This window comes from Rhodnius prolixus, unplaced genomic scaffold (genome assembly GCF_049639745.1).
Source record: "Rhodnius prolixus isolate KJV_2025 unplaced genomic scaffold, Rpr scaffold_7, whole genome shotgun sequence".
In the NCBI taxonomy this organism is placed as follows: Eukaryota; Metazoa; Arthropoda; class Insecta; order Hemiptera; family Reduviidae; genus Rhodnius; species Rhodnius prolixus.
Genome location: NW_027411582.1, coordinates 15,191,597 through 15,210,660, shown reverse-complemented (window position 1 = coordinate 15,210,660; position 19,064 = coordinate 15,191,597). Strand labels below are relative to the sequence as shown.

The following is a 19,064-nucleotide window of genomic DNA, read 5'->3' as shown; positions in this document are numbered from 1 at the left end:
ATATGTGAATCGTCATACTTATGTTACTTTCTAACAAAATAGAATTTAGTTTATGTTTGAATAGTTTTAAGTTCCCATTCAAAATAAATTAAGGAACGTACTTAATTTGCCAGTTAATCACCTTCCAAATTTTTTTTATAAGTTTAAGAAAGACTAAAGCCTACTTCTTATTTCAAAAAATCTGAATAAAAGGTCATAACTTTTCTAAATTAGTGTATATCAGAATAACTAGTTGAACTTTAAAGTTTTGAAGAGACTCAATACACCAGCAAAATTGATTTAAGGTAGGATTTTAGTGACTGCGCTGTAATGCAGTCATTTGGAAATATTCAATACATTTTTATCATGTATTTCATAATTTATTGAATTTTGTTTATAATTATACAATTCTGATAGAAGACAACAACAAAAATCAGTGTTAGGAATGTTATTTCTTTCGTCTCCATAGCAATCAAAATGATAATAATTGAACAAACAAAAATTAATTCAATGTTTGCTAAAAGACTTAACAAGCATTTCCGTGTGAAGTAATAATTTTCTTCAATGAAGCAAGCAATGATGAAAATTATGATTGAATGAACAGAAAGTGCGACACTTAATTCACCATATAAAGAGTTTATGATTAAAGAATTAAAGCAAAGAAAGAGAATGTTTGAATAATAGTGACGAGAATACTGTATCAGACTTGTTACAAGATTATGCTTTATATTGTTACATTTACTGACGCTGTCAATAGATTTTATTAAATTTTAATTTTCTATTGGTTGTGAACCATGTCGATAGTGTTCTTTTTAGTTAATAAATATACAAATGGTTGTGAACCATGTCGATAGTGTTCTTTTTAGTTAATAAATATACAAATGGTTGTGAACCATGTCGATAGTGTTCTTTTTAGTTAATAAATATACAAATGGTTGTGAACTATGTCGATAGTGTTCTTTTTAGTTAATAAATATACAAATGGTTGTGAACCATATCGATAGTGTTCTTTTTAGTTAATAAATATACAAAAACTCTATGAACTTAATATTAAAGCGACATGTCACAAAAATGCTGACAGATTGTCTACAAACTACATTATTATTATTAATTTTTAAATAGAATAACAAATTCACAGCAGTTGGGACACAAACCAATTGACAGATTCTCTTGCCATAAAATATGGTTATTAGGTTTACAAGGCCAAGATTTTACCAGAATAATAAAATTAATAATAAGATTATTTAATTTACTTCCATAAGACGAAAGAAAATACATTTACAAGACATGGGCAGAAGTCCTTCTGCCAAAAGTTAGTGTACCTACCATACCAGGACAACGCGACTTCACACTTCTTATTAAACTTTTTACTGCTTCAAATAAAAGTGAATTGCATCCATCGTGCAGTTAATAATTTCTATTTTTGGAAAAATTCCAAAGAAATCATGAACTTATTCTATAAATTAGGATTTCTGATTAACTCATTATTCTCAAAGAAAATTTTAACATATTCTTATAGCATTTTTAAGATTCCGTAGATTGAAGATTAAGAGGTACTCTACAATATCAGTGCGAGCTGATGGTACCTTACAAATATCAAACAGTTTCCTGCAGTATTACAATTCGTTTAACCTTCATTTAAACAATCACCTCATTCAGAAAACTTAGCAATTCGGAAACCTCAAAATAACCTTAATCCAAATTCAATTTAAGCGGCCAAGGAAAAAGCAAAAATTTATCTTTTAACCAAAACACAGATAAAGTTTCAATTGTAAAACGTAAAACTAAACACAGAAATAATATGCTCTGCATATTAACTGCATCTTTATATTTTAATTTAGAGTAATTGAGTTAATATATTGTCTGAAGGTAATTGATTAGTATATTGTTCATTATAATTGTAAAAATTATTCTCTCTTAATCTCTAGGATTTCATTTTTATTTTCCTACTTAGTTATTTACTGAATAATTTGTTTTAACAGTGTGCATTTTTTTTTAAATGTATAAAATGGGCACTGACCGTAAATAAGTTGGTTAACCACAATTGTCCCAAAAGAATTCGTCAAAAAAACAAAGAAGTATTGACCAAACAAATAGAAGACACTTCTAGAGAAGTGAAGTTGAGAGATCTGTAATTATAGTCAATCTCTGCAGAATCACTAAGATGTTTACATTAATTATTTTCTAACAGCAAACTCTCTAAGAAAATGTTAAGTTCTTCAGTTTTCACAGTCAAACATTCTCCAAGATTTGAAAAAGTTGACGATTCTAGATCATGTTCCAAGGAACGGAGTTCCTGCCAAAAAAAGCTGAGCCTAGTTTGGGAAATCTTTCATTACCGATGGTTTGTGGAGCTTTTATTTGTATATATAAAAAAAAAAATGTGGACTCCCCAATTAGAGGGGAAAGAAAATTTCCTCCATGGAGGCAGAAAAGGCTACTCCAAAAGCCTTTTGTTAGTTCAAGAGATCACAAAAACCTTTATGCAATCTCAATATTCTTTGTAGTACCAAAAAATCACAGAAGCATTTTATTTAGACTAAATTGAATCAAATTACATCCAAATATTGTCGATACATATTACTCGAAAAATAGTTAAGAAGTAACTTTTTTTAAACTTTATTTATTTATTTAAAACAAAATCAATGTAAGGGCGATCTGAGGCTTACATTCAGTTTATCAGATTATTTTAAGCAAAAACATTTTTTTTTCTACTAATGATCCAAAAATATTTAAACTCTATGTGAGAATAAGAAATAGTGCACAGTTCTCAGGAAGTGAACAATCAGACCTGCATTGTATTTGCATCTCACTTTATGTTTTGAATACAACTCTAGGTCTCCGACCTTACTTCTATTTACTTTTCTTCTATTTATTTATTTATTTATTTTTAATTGAATAATTTGTTATCTAGAGAGCTGTTCATTGACGGTGCTTATATTAAATAAAATGTGTGATTGGAAACCAAAAATAAGTTAAAAGTTCTCTGACAAATTGTGTGACTTATTGCAACAGCAACGTTCCACTTTATTTTTTTTTAAGTTAAATTATTTCAAAAATTTACTGTTTAATTATTTTTTTTTACTAATTTTAGTGGAAAAAAAAACACTTAATCTGTTTCTACTTTATTCTATTTAAATACAAAATTTATTTTATTCTGGTGATGTTTCAAAATGTTGAAGATGAAGTAAACGTCTGTATATTTTTTTCCGGAATATATTTCTGTTTTCAATAGATCTAAAGTTAATTATACCCACACAAAATAGTTTAAATAGATATGATAAAATTGTTAGGCAACAGACGGAAAAATTACTTTTAGTTCATTTTTCACCACTCATTCACTTTGAATGTTTATCTTTAAACACGAAAATTTTATTCCATTATACTTCACTTGTATATTACGAGGGTCGTTTGAAAAGTCCGTGCAAAGTCAGAGAGATAGCACCACTGGCGCGTATCGAGGTTATGTTTAGTTAGTAGCATCTCTTGGAAGGACACCCACCAAGTTTCAGCCAGATCGGTCTATTTCTTTGTGTTTGGCATTCGTTTGAATCGAGGAAGTCGAGTGATTTTCAAAAAATGGACGAAAAAGAATTTCGTGTGTTGATTAAACACTACTTTATGAAAGGCAAAACGCCTCAGGAGACTAAAGAGAAGCTTGATAAACATTATGGTGACTCTGCACCTTCGATTAGAACAGTTTATAAGTGGTTTCAAAATTTTCGGAGTGGCCATATGGGCACAAGTGACGCTGAACGTTCTGGACGCCCTGTTGAGGTTACTACTCCAGAAATCATTGATAAAATCCATGATATGGTGATGGATGACAGAAGAGTGAAGGTGCGTGAGATTGCTAGTGCTGTGGGCATCTCGAATGAACGGGTACATAATATTTTGCATCAACATTTGGAAATGACAAAGCAATCCGCAAGATGGGTGCCGCGATTGCTCACGCTTGACCAAAAACGAAATCGTGTGAAGTGTTGCAAGGACGGTTTGCAGCTGTTCCAGAAGAATCCGCAGGACTTTAAGCGTCGTTTCGTCACTGTGGATGAAACATGGATATATTACTACACTCCTGAGACCAAAGAACAATCTAAACAATGGGTTACCAAGGGGGAATCTGCGCCAAAAAAGGCGAAGACCGTTCCTTCGGCCGGAAAGATTATGGCGACTGTCTTTTGGGATTCGTAAGGAATAATCCTCATCGACTATCTGGAAAAGGGTAAAACTATTACAGGTGCATATTATTCATCGTTATTGGACCGTTTGAAAACCGAGCTGCAAGAAAAACGCCCACGATTGGCCCACAAAAAAGTCCTTTTCCATCACGATAACGCACCAGCTCACACCTCAGCAGTTGTGGTCGCAAAATTAATGGAAATAGGGTTCCAACTCGTTTCACATCCCCCCTATTCTCCAGACTTGGCTCCCTCGGACTACTATTTGTTCCCCAATATGAAAAAATGGCTGGCGGGAAAAAGATTTTATTCAAACGAGGAGGTGATTGCAGAAACGAATGGCTATTTTTCAGACTTGGACAAATCCTATTATTCGGAAGGGATCAACAAACTAGAGCAGCGTTGGACGAAGTGTATAAGCCTAAAAGGAGACTATGTTGAAAAATAAAAAAGGTTTACCCCAAAAAATTAAGTAGTTTTTATTTTTGCACGGACTTTTCAAACGACCCTCGTATGTGTATAAATAAACCCTTCATATCAAAAAATTTGCAGTAATAATTCCTAAAATTTGCAGTAAGAGAAAGAGATGTGCTTATTTTTATTATATTTAATTTACTTGAAGCATACGTTTAATAAAAAAAAAAACTTATTTATATCCAAGAATTATGAGATCAAAGCGTCTGCTTCGCATGAACCATTTTTTTTATAATTTCCCCCCTTGAAGGAGCACACTTGAATAAGCATTATTTTAAAGCTTAAGCTTAGCTAGACTGGAAGGTTTTTTGGCTAAAGTAATCATTCATTTCGTGTATCCTTTGTACTTCAACATGGCTGATTATCAACCACGTGTTTTAGTACCTTATTGACAAATTAAAGCTGAAATATTTGAAATTAAAAAATTAATTGCATTTTATTTCATTTCATCTCTATTAAAGAATTGTAATGGATTTTCAGTAAAATTTAATGAATTTTTTTTTTATTGTTAAATTTTATTACAGAAATATTTTTCTTCATGTTAAATTTATTGAGAGATGACTAGCTTTCTCTGCCAGGAAGAAAAGCTAATTCTATGCAGGTTTTATTCTTTTTCATTAACCCTTAGCGCACATCCGTTTGGGCTATTTGTTTTGTCGTTTCAGAGGCAAATCAATCATCGGCAGTAATGTAAGCGTAGAATCACTCATTTTTTTAAAAAATAAAATGTGTGTAAGATTTTTTGACAACATCTTCGCTTTTTGGTATTTCTCGATGGGGTTTAAAAGTGTTTTAAAGTTGTTTTAAAAATGAACGGAATGAATAGTATGAATGAATAGTACGGAATGAAAAGAAAATAAATTTTGTCTAAGGAATGAAGAAGTTTATTTAAATTCAATTTGTATCAGTAACCGAATGGCTGCAATAAGTGAGTATTTACGCTGATTTGAATAAACTATTTTTTCTTTTATTATTATTTCCGAGATTTTTTAGAATACTTGTAAGTATTAACAATTTATTACTTGTCATGTTTGTGACCAGCGGTTCTCAACCTGTGGGTCGAACGACCAAAACACAGGGGGTCGCCTAAAGCCTACAAGTTATGAATGAAAACATGATTCTTATAAAAAATTTCAAAATGATAATATTCTAACGGTTTTTTGGATTGAATAAGAAGAAAAGTACTATTTTATTATAAATTTTACTCCTCATTAATATTACAGATCATGCTCGAAATGGCCTCCACCATTAGAGATGCATAGACATACTCTTTCCTGCCAATTGTCCCTTACTGCCGAAGAAATAGATTCGGCTTTAACCGAGTTACAGGCATCTATTATTCTCTGCTTTAGTTCATCTACAGATGCAATTCCGGCTTGATTCTGACACACCTAGATTTAGAAATGCTTTTAGGTAAGCAGAAATAAGGAAAGAAAGAAAAAAGTTATGAATAATCACCTTGTTTTTCAGGTATCTCCAAAGGAAATAGTCCTTAGGTGTCAAGTCCTGTGAGAGAGGTGGCCACTGAATCGTAACCCTGTGTCGATACATACCATCAGGCATGTAAAGAGATATCTCGATAGGCAATTTGATGGGCGTGTTGCATGTGATGGGACCTTGGGACACCTTGTATAATTAAATATTGTTTTTGCGATTAATCACTATGTTTAAATTATGTTTGATTTGTAGCAATGAGAATACATAATGCATATCAGGTATTTACATTCCGAATCATAACTTTAGCAAAATTACAGTTATGAAGTAGCTACCAAAATTATTTTTTGATTTGGAGTCACCGCAACATGAGGAACTGTATTGCGGGGTCACGGCATTTGAAAGGTTGAGAACCACTACTGTTTGAGACAAATTCTTTGATAGTATGTCACCGAATTAGAAAATTTGTGGGAGATAGTATAGCAAAGTACCTAGAACTTTTAAATTTTGGAGCAGAAGTTTCTGCAAAAAAAAGGGGCATAGGTGTCTCGCAAGTGATGTCAATGAGTAATGAAAGAAATTTTCTTATTTGAAATACATCAAAACAACCACCACTCTGCTAAGAATTTGGAAAAAAAACAGGCATCTCCTGGCCAGATCATGCAACCGAATCTCCCCAAATAAAAGTGCAATAAATTCTTTTGTGGTCCACCATACAACTTTAAAACTCTTCTTTAACTTATATTACAGAAACATGGAGCAGTCAACTGTCATCAGAAGGTGGATATGGTAGAAACCAAACAGCTACTCATCAAAAAAATATACCTTAACTGATCAGTGGATTGTTTTTTAATGCTTTTTTGTAGTCAAAGATTTGTACAGAAGTTTTTTTTTAATCCAAACGAAAAAATTCATAGTGAAGGAGGTTAAGAAGTATGTCAACATCTGTTTGTTTGTTTTTTTCTGAGTGCTGCCAAACTCCGGAGGGGATTCTCTATTCAGACTATTTTTACTGATAATAGTCAGTGTGCTGTAAGGGGATCTTAGGAAAGGAAATCTAAAGGTAGGCACGACTAAAACCTAGGATCTCCTGCACTGGAGTTCGCTGCTTCCTCAAGTATTTAATGAAATTAATTAGTGCAAAAAAACTAGCCAATTTAGATCTTTGTCATCTAATAATTAGAATTAGATTCTAATTCAGTATTAGGTCTTGAATTTACCGCCGTTTTTAGTTATGCCGTTTGAGATACAACTTCACTTAATTCTCTTAATCTACTATCGTAAGAAAAAGTATAATAATGTGCAGAATTTTGATTTTGAAAATTTGTGAGTTAGAACCTTGAGAATGAAGTAAAAGAAAGTCACCAGATTTTTTTGGGTTGTTTTTCCCCCTCGTGAATGATTTTACAAAAAAGGAAAATCGAATTACTAAACGTAAATAAGTTCCTACTTAATTAAAATCATTTTTTCTAGAAGTACATATTTAAATGCTTGAAACATCTTGGATACTTCTAGAACACTTTGTACAACCAGTAAATTGCGAAGATTGTCCTATTAGAAGAGACTAACTTAATATTAGAACTAAAAGCATCAATTTTCATCCATAACAATGTAATTAAAAAAATAGATAAAATGTCTACGCCTTAAGAAGATGGTTGCAAGAATAAAACCTGATTGGGAAAATTTATTTTTCAAATATATTTCCTCATCAAAAATCAAAGAATTGTAATATTTTAAATCAAAGAGTGTTTCTTAAAATGAAATTAAAATAAAAATAAACCATTTGTATAATAGCGTGGGTACTTAACTTTGATTTATAAAACATTCAGGTACACGCCCACGTACTACTTACAACAAATTAAAAAAAATGGTTGAATTTTCAAACAAACAAAAAAATCAGTGCTAAAGTAATTGTTTTTTAATCTGTTAAACAAAAAAAAAAAAACAATAAAATAAATAGTTTAACGTAATATATAAAATGGAATAGGGTGAGATTATTAATATGATGCTCACCGCTTGATGTTGTCCTAACGCTGGGTATTGTGCGAACTGGCCGCAGAACACAAGAGTTCAGGATTATTAAAGGGAGTGAAGGCTCTGAGATGGTTGCCATGGTGACCAGCATGGAGAAGGGAGCTAACTGATCCATATTTCCACACAGTGCCAGAGAATGCCAAAGGAGTACCTCTCTCCCATCTAGTCCTAGAATTGGACCAGGAAAATTTGTGGGCTTTTTTTTTTATTTTCCTTTAATTTTTCATTCATACAATGAGTTCATCTACTTCAAAACCACTTCAAAGAAAATGAAAAATAATGATAGCAATTGAATTTGAATAGTGGATGGTTTGGGCTAAATTGATTGGTGACCTCTAAATAAAAAACCAAACTATGACGGTTTTTGTAAGTAATTGGTTTGAAATAATAATTTCAATTTTTTTTTTTTTTAAATAATGAAATATGGCCCACACAGTTTCTTTGGATTCTAATTATTCTTAATGGAAGTTTTCTATATTTATAAATTGTTCATAATATGGTCCTTTAATGACCAGTGTTAATTTAATTTTATTTAAAACTCAATTGAAATCTAATAATTAGAACCTAATTAGATTTCCTAGAGGATATGGAATAGGTAAAGAGAACATGCAATATACATATCTCTCATTGTAATTAGTTTGACGTCTGTACTGCTCTAATTATTGGTCTTAACTACAAATATTGTGGTACACGCATGAATTTCTTGTAGCGCAATCATTGCAACATAATGATGGGGATTCAGATCAAAATTTCTGATTAAGATATATTGGTCTAGTATCTTCTAACTTCCTTTCCTTGAACATGAATCAAACTTATATAAATATGATAGATTTATCATACGGAATCAGTTCTGCACTTTAAGTGAAAAGCGATGAAATTATTTTCCACATTTTTTTAACGGAGAAAAACTGCATTGTGACCAAAATAGTACAATTAAGGCCCTTTCTGATGCCGAGTATGACCATGATTAGACTACTCACCCAGCTTCTCTACTGGAGGGGTGATGATCAAAGAAGAGTGGGGCGCAGGCAGACAGGGATAACCACTTCAAATTGCTAACAAACATAACCTCCCACAAGTGATGGAAACCACGGCTCTCTAGTACAAGTTCTAGGAAGAGAATAACCGGCAATTCCATCACACACACACATAATCACACCCATCCCCACAAACGCCGTTCTCGGATATTTCAAAGATGATACTCCAAATTTGGGAGACTTCTGGGGGAAAATGGCAAATATGTTGTTGTATATGTAGGTTTTTAGAAATAGTAAAGTATGTATTATTCGGCGCTCTGCAGCTACGCCAGAGAAATAGTAACATATTTGAGGCGGAAAACTAGGTAATATTGTTTTTTATTGTTAAATAAATCAGTTACATAACAATTGTCCTTCAAACCTTTTATTCTACAACATGGATGCTAAGTAAAAGTTCTTGTGATAGCGGTATACTGAACTATATTTTCTTATTTTCAATCAATCATTGTCCATGCACTGGTTGCCTTCCACATAGAACAGAAGGACAAACAAAATAAATTCTCACAAATATAACAAAACAAATGTGAGAATGTCATTAGAGCCTTATTAGGGATAATTTGTGGTACCAATTCATGAAAATAGGCAAAATTATTTTCAATTTAAAAGTATATGGTAGAACTACAAGAGGTATGTTTCAATATAGAAATAAAAAAATTAAAAATTATTACAATGAATCAAAGCGGAAATTCAGAAACGTTATACTACGAAAAGAGAATAGTAAACATAGGTAAAAGAGAATAAAAAAGATGGTGACCTACTAATTGTTTATTACTAACCGTTTTAATAATTCTATAGGAATTCCCTAAATGATAAAAAGTAAAAAAAAAGAATATCGCCGTTTTGACCTTGCGAAGAATCTAACTTGAATAACTAAAATAAAATAATGAATAAATATAATAAGATCGCTCACACAAATTTATTTTACTGTAATCCTCACGATTCTCTTCAATCTTTGCATTAATACTGTATGTTGTTAGATGACTTCGTAAAAAAAGTTCAGTATAATAAAAGGACTTTTGAATTTCAGGCTGACGATTCGAAAATGCTAAAAAGGAGTCGTTCAATAGATTCATACGTCTGGAATTTTAGCAACATAATCCATTCATTTATCCTACATAGTTCAGTGACACCGTACCATTCAATAAAGGTGGCCCACTCTCTCCAAATGTTTGCCTTAAAGAAAATTTCATGGAAAAATTTTCCAAAGTTATGGCTACAGTTATAGAAGGTTATAAGAGTAGTTAATATATGTAATTGTTACAATACAAAACAAAAATAACAACTGTAGTGCTTTTCAAGAAAACTAAGTATATGTTGAGCTGGAGAAGAATGCTAGAAGTGTTACGAGGATGGATTTGCTAGTCAGTAACAATTCGAGGGCAATCAGCTGAGATTGTAAAACTTTTCTTTTAAGCTCAAAAATCAATTTTTTTTTTTTTGTAGTTCTCTTTTCGTTCAATACAACTTACTGAACATTTTTCAAATGAGTGAATTTCATCTCTGAGGGACTATTTTGGAAGGAATAATTTTCAACAACGGCTGCTATAGTCTCAACATTTGGTGCAAAGATGACACTTCCCCTTAATTTCTTTAGTTTTGGGAATAATCTGAAGTCAGTGGCTAATCTAGTGAAGTTCTTACTTAAAATCCCTCAGCTTCCGTTTACCTAAACACCTATGTGGGCATATGAATTGGTCCACAAGTATTTTTTAAAATTTTACAACGATTTAGGTCGAAACATTTTTGAGGATTATTCTATAAAAAAAATTTTTAGAAATAAAATTATATTCTTCAAGGAATTTGCACATTACAAAATTTATAAATTACAATTTTTGTACGTAACATTTTTGTTACATAAATAATGTTTAATTAATTTTTTTAGGCACATAATACAGACTTAAAAATTCTCATATCACATTTCTTTATAATCGAATTTCATAAAATAATTACATTGATTGTGATTATTTCAATTACTACCAAAAGTAACTACATAAACATTATAATGGCTAACTAAAAATCTTATAAAACAAATAATAGGTTCAAAGAAATTAATTAATAATAAATATATTCACAAGCAACTAAATTACTTATGAAGTTTTATACAAAGGTAAAATTAACTAGTTCAAATGTGAATTAAAAAACTTTGAAAAAATTTCTTCAGCTTATCATAAAACTATGAAAAATCAAGAAAACTAAAAGAGAAAAATCCATTAAATAATTCTAATTTTTTAAACTATCAATTCATGTATTGTACAATCCTTACATAATGATTGAAATGTGCATTTATAATATATACACATCTATAAATGTATAGATATTTATAAATGTATCTTTACATAAATATATCTTATTATGTATTTGGACACGCACGAGGTCTGTTCAAAAAGTATCACGAATTTTGAATTTCCGCGGGTTACGAATATTCGATTTTCTATTTTTTATGGCGTTATGTTGCTACTCATGTCTCTCACTTATGCCGACAAGTTCGGCCATTTTTAATTTCAGTTAATTTTTGACAGCTGCTTTGCTTGCGCGTGTTTTGGCTCGTCTTCAATTTTTGCCTATTCCAAAAAATGGATCAAAGAATCTGTATCAAATTTTGTGTGAAAAACAAAATTAAGTGATATATGGTGAATCTACCTTGGACCGAAGCAACGTTTATCGGTAGTACAAAATGTTCTCGGAGGGACGCTCGAGCACGTCAACAACAGACGAAAACATTGATGAAGTGAAGTAAATAGTATTGGCCAATCGTCGAATCATCGTTAGAGAAGTTGCTGAGGACCTAAACATATCGATTGGCTTGTGCCATTCGATTTTTACCAATGATTTGGGCATGAGACGGGTCTACCCGCGAAATTCGTACCAAAATCGCTCAATTTCGAGGCGAATTTTTGGCCAAAACCAAACACACTAATGATGCCGCAGCCACCGTATTCCCCACATCTGGTCCCCCTGTGACTTTTTCTTGTTGCCGAAACTGAAGAGGCCCATGAAAGGACGACGCTACAGCTACGATTGAGGAGATAAAGACGGCATCGAAGGAGGAGCTGTACAAGATCACAAAAAATTATTTTTTGAAGTGCTTCGAGGATTGGAAAAAAGGTTGGCACAAGTGTATAATATCTGATGGGGATTACTTTGAAGGGGACAAAATAGATATTCATGAATAAATAAATAATTTTTGAAAAAAACACAAAATTCGCGATACTTTTTGAACAGACCTCGTACACATAAATAAAGGGGCAATTTTCATTTATTTTCAAATTCCTACATTTTCATTATCGAATGAATTTCATGAAGAAAACTGAGAAATACGTTGGAAATTATTGTTTGACAACGCAAAACATAATTTTCTTTTTAGTTCCTCCGCTGAGGACATTAGTGCCAAAATATAATTATTAGTACGTTTTGAAAAAAACAATATACACCATAGCTTTGAAAGTGGAAACCTATTCATCATGTGATTTCTGCTGTAAAATCTCTGAACAGTAAACATTCAGATTGTATCACAATAAAGTTGTAGAAAGTATTCTATCTCTAAATACATTTTTTGTTTATATATTTTCAACATCAATTTTGAAATAATTAATAATAAAACAATTTTAGTGTGGTTTAAGATCAAATATTTCTATAAGTAATGGTTCAACCTGACTTGGATTTACATCCAAATAGACTCTCACATATTCATCATTCAACTGTCTCAATTCTGACATTTTCCAAATTAAATGATCATAAAGTTCTTTTGCATCTCTATAACAGTAAATACTTTCCAAATATCTTTGGAGTAGCTCGTAGTATGTACCCTGGAATTAGATAAACCAAAAATTAATTTAATGAGATGAAGATTTTTAATTATTTTATAGGCTAAAAATGTAATTGTTATATTAACGATTAGGTGTCATGGATGGGTTAAATATAAATATACCTAAATCTTTAATTATTCTTACAAAAAGTAACCTGAAATTTCAGCTGATCAAAATTAATTTTATTTATATATAACTCTTTGGGGGAAAACCCTGCGACTTTTTCTGGATTTTTCTAGAACTAAATAATTCGTAAAATTATTAATAATTAAAATTAATTGTATTCAAGCATTAAAATGTAAACATTTGTAAACTAAGGATGATATTTATACGCCTGATGTTGAGTAATGATATTTAAGCAATAAAATGTAAACATTTGTTAACTAAGGATGATATTTATACGCCTGATGTTGAGTAATGATATTTAAGCAATTAAAATGTAAACAGTTGGAAACTAAGAATGATATTTACACGCCTGATGTTGAGTAATGATATTTAATCAATAAAAATGTAAAAAGTGTGGAAACTAAGGATGATATTTATACGCCTGTTGTTGAGTAATGATATTTAAGCAATTAAAATGTAAACAGTTGGAAACTAGGATGATATTTACACGCCTGATGTTGAGTAATGATATTTAAGCAATTAAAATGTAAAAAGTTTGGAAACTAAGGATGATATTTATACGCCTGATGTTGAGTAATGATATTTAAGCAATTAAAATGTAAAAAGTTTGAAAACTAAGGATGATATTAATACGCCTGATGTTGAGTAATGATATTTAAGCAATTAAAATGTAAACATTTGTAAACTAAGGATGATATTTATACGCCTGATGTTGAGTAATGATATTAAAGCAATTAAAATGTAAAAAGTTTGGAAACTAAGAATATACTTTACTCACCTGATGTTGAGCAATGATCACTTTATCTTCAAGATGATTTCTGGTAGGATCAAATAATGCTATAGCTATTAGTAAACAAATTACTGCAGTATCTCTGGATGCTCTAGTATCAAAACTTCTAAGAAATGCTTCATGCGTTTCATATATATTTCCTCTAGCTTCTTTTAAAACTTCAACTTTTATTTGAGACATTCTGTCTTCTGTATGGGGTATCTACAGCAGAAAATAATATCAGAACATTGATCACACTTACATTATACAGTTATTAAATAGAATAGTCTTATTTTCATATACTGCTCCCAACGAGATACACCAAATGTGTACTTTAAAGTCGAATTATAAATCAAAGAGCCTAAAAAGATGATAACTTAGAATTTTATTTTTCATTTTAATTTTTGACTAATTTTTTTTTTGCATTTTTTGGTGATTTAGTCCAATTTGTGTGATCGCAATAATCACAACAAAAAGCTGGGAAACAAAAAAGAACCAATCATAATTTATTTTAGAGTTTTAATTTCTTAATAAATTATTTTTAAAGCTGTGATCTTAAATTACCTTCTTTTTTATTATAATAAAAATATTGATACTACAAAACAAAAAAGTGTCCAATTCAATTTGTCAATAATAGCTATCAAATTCCCCCATATTACCTAATATTAAAAATAAAAATAAATTAATTACAGATAAAACAAGTAAAATAAACACAGGTGGCTAACTCCACTTAACTGGAATGTTATTTTTAATATTATTAATACTAAATACATTACTGATCATATTTTAATTTCTCTTTATTTTAGATTTGATATCTTTTTTTTTTATTATTATTAAAGCGAAATATCTTTTCAAAACGAGGTGAACAAAGAATTTAAAATAAAAAAATTAGATAATATCTAGAGTGAATCACTCAAATAACTTTCTCTTTCTGCCATTTAAATTTATAACATTTTTCAAATCTATTGTTTCAATATTTATGGTTATAAATCAATCATTTATCAGAAAAATGTTTAATTAATCATTAAAAAATGATTGATTCAATTAAAATCAACCTACCTTCCAAGAATTTCTATCCGCATCAAATGTTGCTACACTTCTTAAAATCATCATTTGTGTACATCCTTGTTTTAATAATGATAATTGATCCTCTTGGCACAATGTTCTGAAAGCATTAATTCTTTTGCACATTTTGATTAATCTTCTTATTGCTAATGCTGTTAAATTTATAACATCTAGCAAATTTTTTGAACCACAACTCTGCAACAAATCCGTTTATATAGAAATACATAGGGATTTACTTGGACAATTAATGATCTAAAATTAACTTTTTATTTCTTTCTTAAACTAACCTTAAATTCTTCTCCTAATAAATTGCTAATTTCTTGATCTACCGGTGCGTCTAAAGCTTTGTTAGCAATGACTAAATCTTCTAATAATGTTCTATGTGCCGAATTTAAAGGAATACAACCATCAATTTTGCCTAATAGCCTAAATAATAAGATTTAAAGAAAAAATTGAATTAAGAATTCAGTATAAGCCACAAAATATGTGATAAAAAATAAATATACTAGGGACTTACCATGGAGAAGTTGGACTATTTAAATTTAAACCAAAAGATGGCGAAACAGCTGGTGTTAAATAAACGTTTGGTTGTAAGAAACATGACATAATGCAAGCACAATCACTATTCTGTGATAAAGGTTCCGTTTGTATACCACAATCAACGGTATCCACAGTTGTTTGTGTACCTTCATTAACAGTAGTATTATTTCCAGTAGGAGAATTAACTTTTTTCGTAGTGCTATTAAAACAGCCTAGTTTAGCTTTATTCGCTTCAATTTTACGTCTTTTTCTTTCTTTATCCGCTTCAGTCATTATTAACTCACGTTTCATTCCCACAACGTAACATTTGGCTAGACGACATCGCTGACAGAAGCGTCTTGTAATACTGGTTATCTGACAGGATTCTTTAAATGGGCAACGCAATTCCTAAAATCATAAATGGTTTTTAGTTTTTTTCAAAATCAATAAAAACTGACTAAGAATACATCATTACTTACATACTATCGGTCTATTCTATACACAACACTGGAGCAATTTTTTGTAAAGAAGAAATTCCATAAAATATTCCCAATAAAAACACAAATTTTAATCTTTAAATTGGCGGATAGTAGCTATTCTTTCCAAGGCCAAATATTTCCTTTAATTTCCCTGACTTTAGCTGTCACGAAGTGGTTGCAGGTACCAATAAACATGTTTTATAGTTAGGACACTAGTCTAGGATGATCTGCTACCTTGATTTGGCCTATCTAAGAGCACTGTGATGGCCGAAGGCTTACACCCGCGATTTCTGACAAATCAGGTGACCTTACAAGTCAGGGGATCACTAATTTCAACCATTTTTTTTTTAAATCTTTTTTTGGTGAATGTACAGCGAAAAATATCAGAAACGAGTCCGAGCGTTCGCTCTAGGGATCCATCCAGCTGCCGGTTCTCAGATTTTCTCATTCTAGGAGCTTTTTTCAGGTCATTGTCCGGTGATGTCTACTGAGAGAACGGCAGGTTTACTGAAAAAAAGCTCTGGGCGCCAATGAAATCATATGTTTATGCGCCATATAAAAAAATAATAATAATAATTTAACATTTAATTATTATAACGTTCTGATAAATCGTATTAATTTTCTCTTTGACAATGGAATCAAAATTTACACGAACCGAGCAATAATTCTCTTAAATATCTGAGCACAAACAAGAGTATGTTTGTTCTAGCCGAGAGTTGGGATTGGTAATTAGATGCTCTTCGATCGAAGAGGATGTTTTGAAACAAAAAATCAAGAATAGAAGCGAGGGTCTAGAATAACACAACCATTTCATTTCATTAGTCCAATCTGGCGCAAAAGTTGAATTTATCTTTTCTGTTTGTTTAATTTTTATTACTTTTCCGAATATGGAATAATAGATACAGACTCCAATAGTTTTCCAAGTTAATGGAAGCTACCCACAATTTTAAAGCAACTGAATAAATTTTCGGGTTAAAAAAAAATGGATGATCAGTAGCGGCAGCGAATAGTGCAACCTATTTAAACTAACAAAATAATCACAAAAACCAGGTTTTTTAGTCGTTCATTAAAAGTTACCGGATATAAATTTGTTCATGACAAGACAGAATTTTTTTTTGAGTTCAGCATTAAAAATTAAAGCATTCGATTCAAGTATAGCTAATTTGCGATGGAGCCCGTACATTAAAAGTAGCCAAATTTAAAACTAGATTTCTTTTCCTAAGCCCAACTTGAGAGTAAGTTGGCTGGAGCTTGCAAAACGGAGGGGTTTCTTCTACAAGTTCTACAAGGGGTAAAAACTCTTTGGAAGGGTTCCTGGACACACTACTTATCGTGAGTCTAATCTAATTTTTACAGCTTCGATAAAGGTTTTCTAAATATTAAATTCCTTTTAATAGTTTGTACCATCTGAAAGATTTTAGTCGGCGGAAAGATGACTACCTCTTAAGAGCAAATTACTGCTGGAAAACAGGATTTTATTTGAAATCAAGGTTATAGTGCTCAACATACTAGCAGTGGTTTCAAATATTATTAAATATGTAAAACTCTTATATATAGGCAATTAGTTGTAATATAATATAAATAAGTTATATGTTACTGGGACAGAGAAAACATGCACTTTGGATGTGGGCTTCATTATGCCTAATCCAGATTTGTCTGTATATTTGACAAATTAACAATATTAAGCCTTAGAATGCATTGACGCTTGAATTTTACGAAATTAAAAAAGAGCGTGACTGGAAAAAGAAATTGTATATGGTAGTGAACAATTTCACTAAAACTATTATTTTAAATTTAAGAAAAAAGCTCATTCTGCTTACCTAAAGAAGCGACAGAACCTTTTTTTTTATTATTCTTAATAAATAATAAAATACCTTATCTTTTAGAGCGTTTCTTCGAAAAAATGCTTTACAAGATTCACAAGTTACTGCATTAAAGTTATACCCAAGAGCAACATCACCACAAACTGCGCAAGTTTTGTTATCACTGCATTTGAATATATCACTAGGAACTGCATCCATAACTGACTCAGTTAATCTAAGTTTACAATAACAATATAAAAAAGCAAGTAAATTATTAGGCAATAAATAAAGAAGATAAATACAAGTTAAGAGCGCTATCAGTTCTGCAGATTATCATGTATGATAACAATCTTAAAATAAAATCATTTCTGATAACTATCTTGAATTAAATAGTAATCATTAAATTTTCCAAATGTTGATACAAATTTAGTAATGAATTTGATTACTTTCATTCTATTTCAAGACGGGTGCCTTAAGACCTGGGCTCCTTCATTCGATTTGGTCAATACCGTAATGAAGCTAACTATACATAGAAACATAACTATCACGTATATGTAAATGAAACATTCATATACTTGAAAATAAAGTGTATACATACTGTATGCTGTGCACTACTACTGTAGTTACTGCTAGAACTTCTCCAATGTCGATTCATTCCCCAACTCAAGAAATGATTATAACAGAAATAAAAAGTGTAAACCACCTATCATTGGGCACTAAATTATTCACTTATTTAAAGATTTTGACAACAAATCGTGTGTTAAATTATAAATTAAAATATATCCCTCCTGTATTAAACATTTTCAACTCGGAGCAACAAGTTTTTTATCACACAAGGTCAAACTCAAATCATAATAAATACTAACATCAGCTGGTCTTGTGTCATATATAATTTTTTTTGGATTATCGATAATATCGAGAGTTGGAATAACAACTTTCGCATTTATTTTAACAGTTTTTATTTTGATAACTTCTGAATCCTAAATACTCCTCCTTTTCTAACTCTATCTTATCCTATCTCTCTATTATTAGCTTTTAATTACTATTATTTAGAAAACTTAAGAATCGAAATAAAAGTTTCGATATTTCACGCCTTGAGCAGTCCCATCTGGATATTGTTCTTTATGTATGTATGTACATACTTTAAAATAACTTTTTTTGCTTGACGTTAATGAAAAGAACATATATTACATCATGGTACTCTTTTAGGCTTTTCTTGGTTAACAATTAACGGAATCTCAAAACAAGTTTCGTTCTTATCCCAATCATTTTTAAATTATCTAAAGGATTATGAAATTATGAAAACCGTTTCTTCTTACCCAGATTTCCGCAGTCGTCCCGCAAAGCTACGATTTTATA

The 19,064-nt window shown here is 30.8% G+C and overlaps 2 protein-coding genes across 4 annotated transcripts in view; both read right to left on the bottom strand.

Moving 5' to 3' along the window:
- Window positions 1–8,180, bottom strand: part of LOC141447057 (large neutral amino acids transporter small subunit 2) — a 51,119-nt gene extending 42,939 nt beyond the window's left edge. Inside the window, exon 1 of one of the 2 annotated variants that reach the window (XM_074114231.1) lies at window positions 8,082–8,180. The gene's annotated coding sequence lies outside the window, so the exon portion shown is untranslated. The remainder of the gene's footprint in view (window positions 1–8,081) is intronic. The other variant, XM_074114233.1, reaches the window with a different exon arrangement.
- A 3,386-nt stretch (window positions 8,181–11,566) lies between these two features.
- Window positions 11,567–18,569, bottom strand: Hr96 (Nuclear hormone receptor HR96). 2 transcript variants are annotated; one of them, XM_074114235.1, is made up of 8 exons: window positions 18,304–18,569; window positions 18,152–18,228; window positions 17,778–17,940; window positions 15,423–15,832; window positions 15,193–15,331; window positions 14,900–15,100; window positions 13,850–14,062; window positions 11,567–12,945 (listed from the first exon to the last, which is right to left on the bottom strand). In XM_074114235.1, the coding sequence occupies exons 3-8, from the start codon at window positions 17,922–17,924 to the stop codon at window positions 12,745–12,747; spliced, it is 1,311 nt and encodes a 436-aa protein (XP_073970336.1). In that variant the 5' UTR covers window positions 17,925–17,940; window positions 18,152–18,228; window positions 18,304–18,569; the 3' UTR covers window positions 11,567–12,744. The 2 variants fall into 2 exon arrangements, with proteins under 2 accessions (XP_073970336.1, XP_073970335.1); XM_074114234.1 differs by lacking the exon at window positions 18,152–18,228 and having other exon boundaries at window positions 18,304–18,568.
- Window positions 18,570–19,064: the final 495 nt, after the last annotated feature.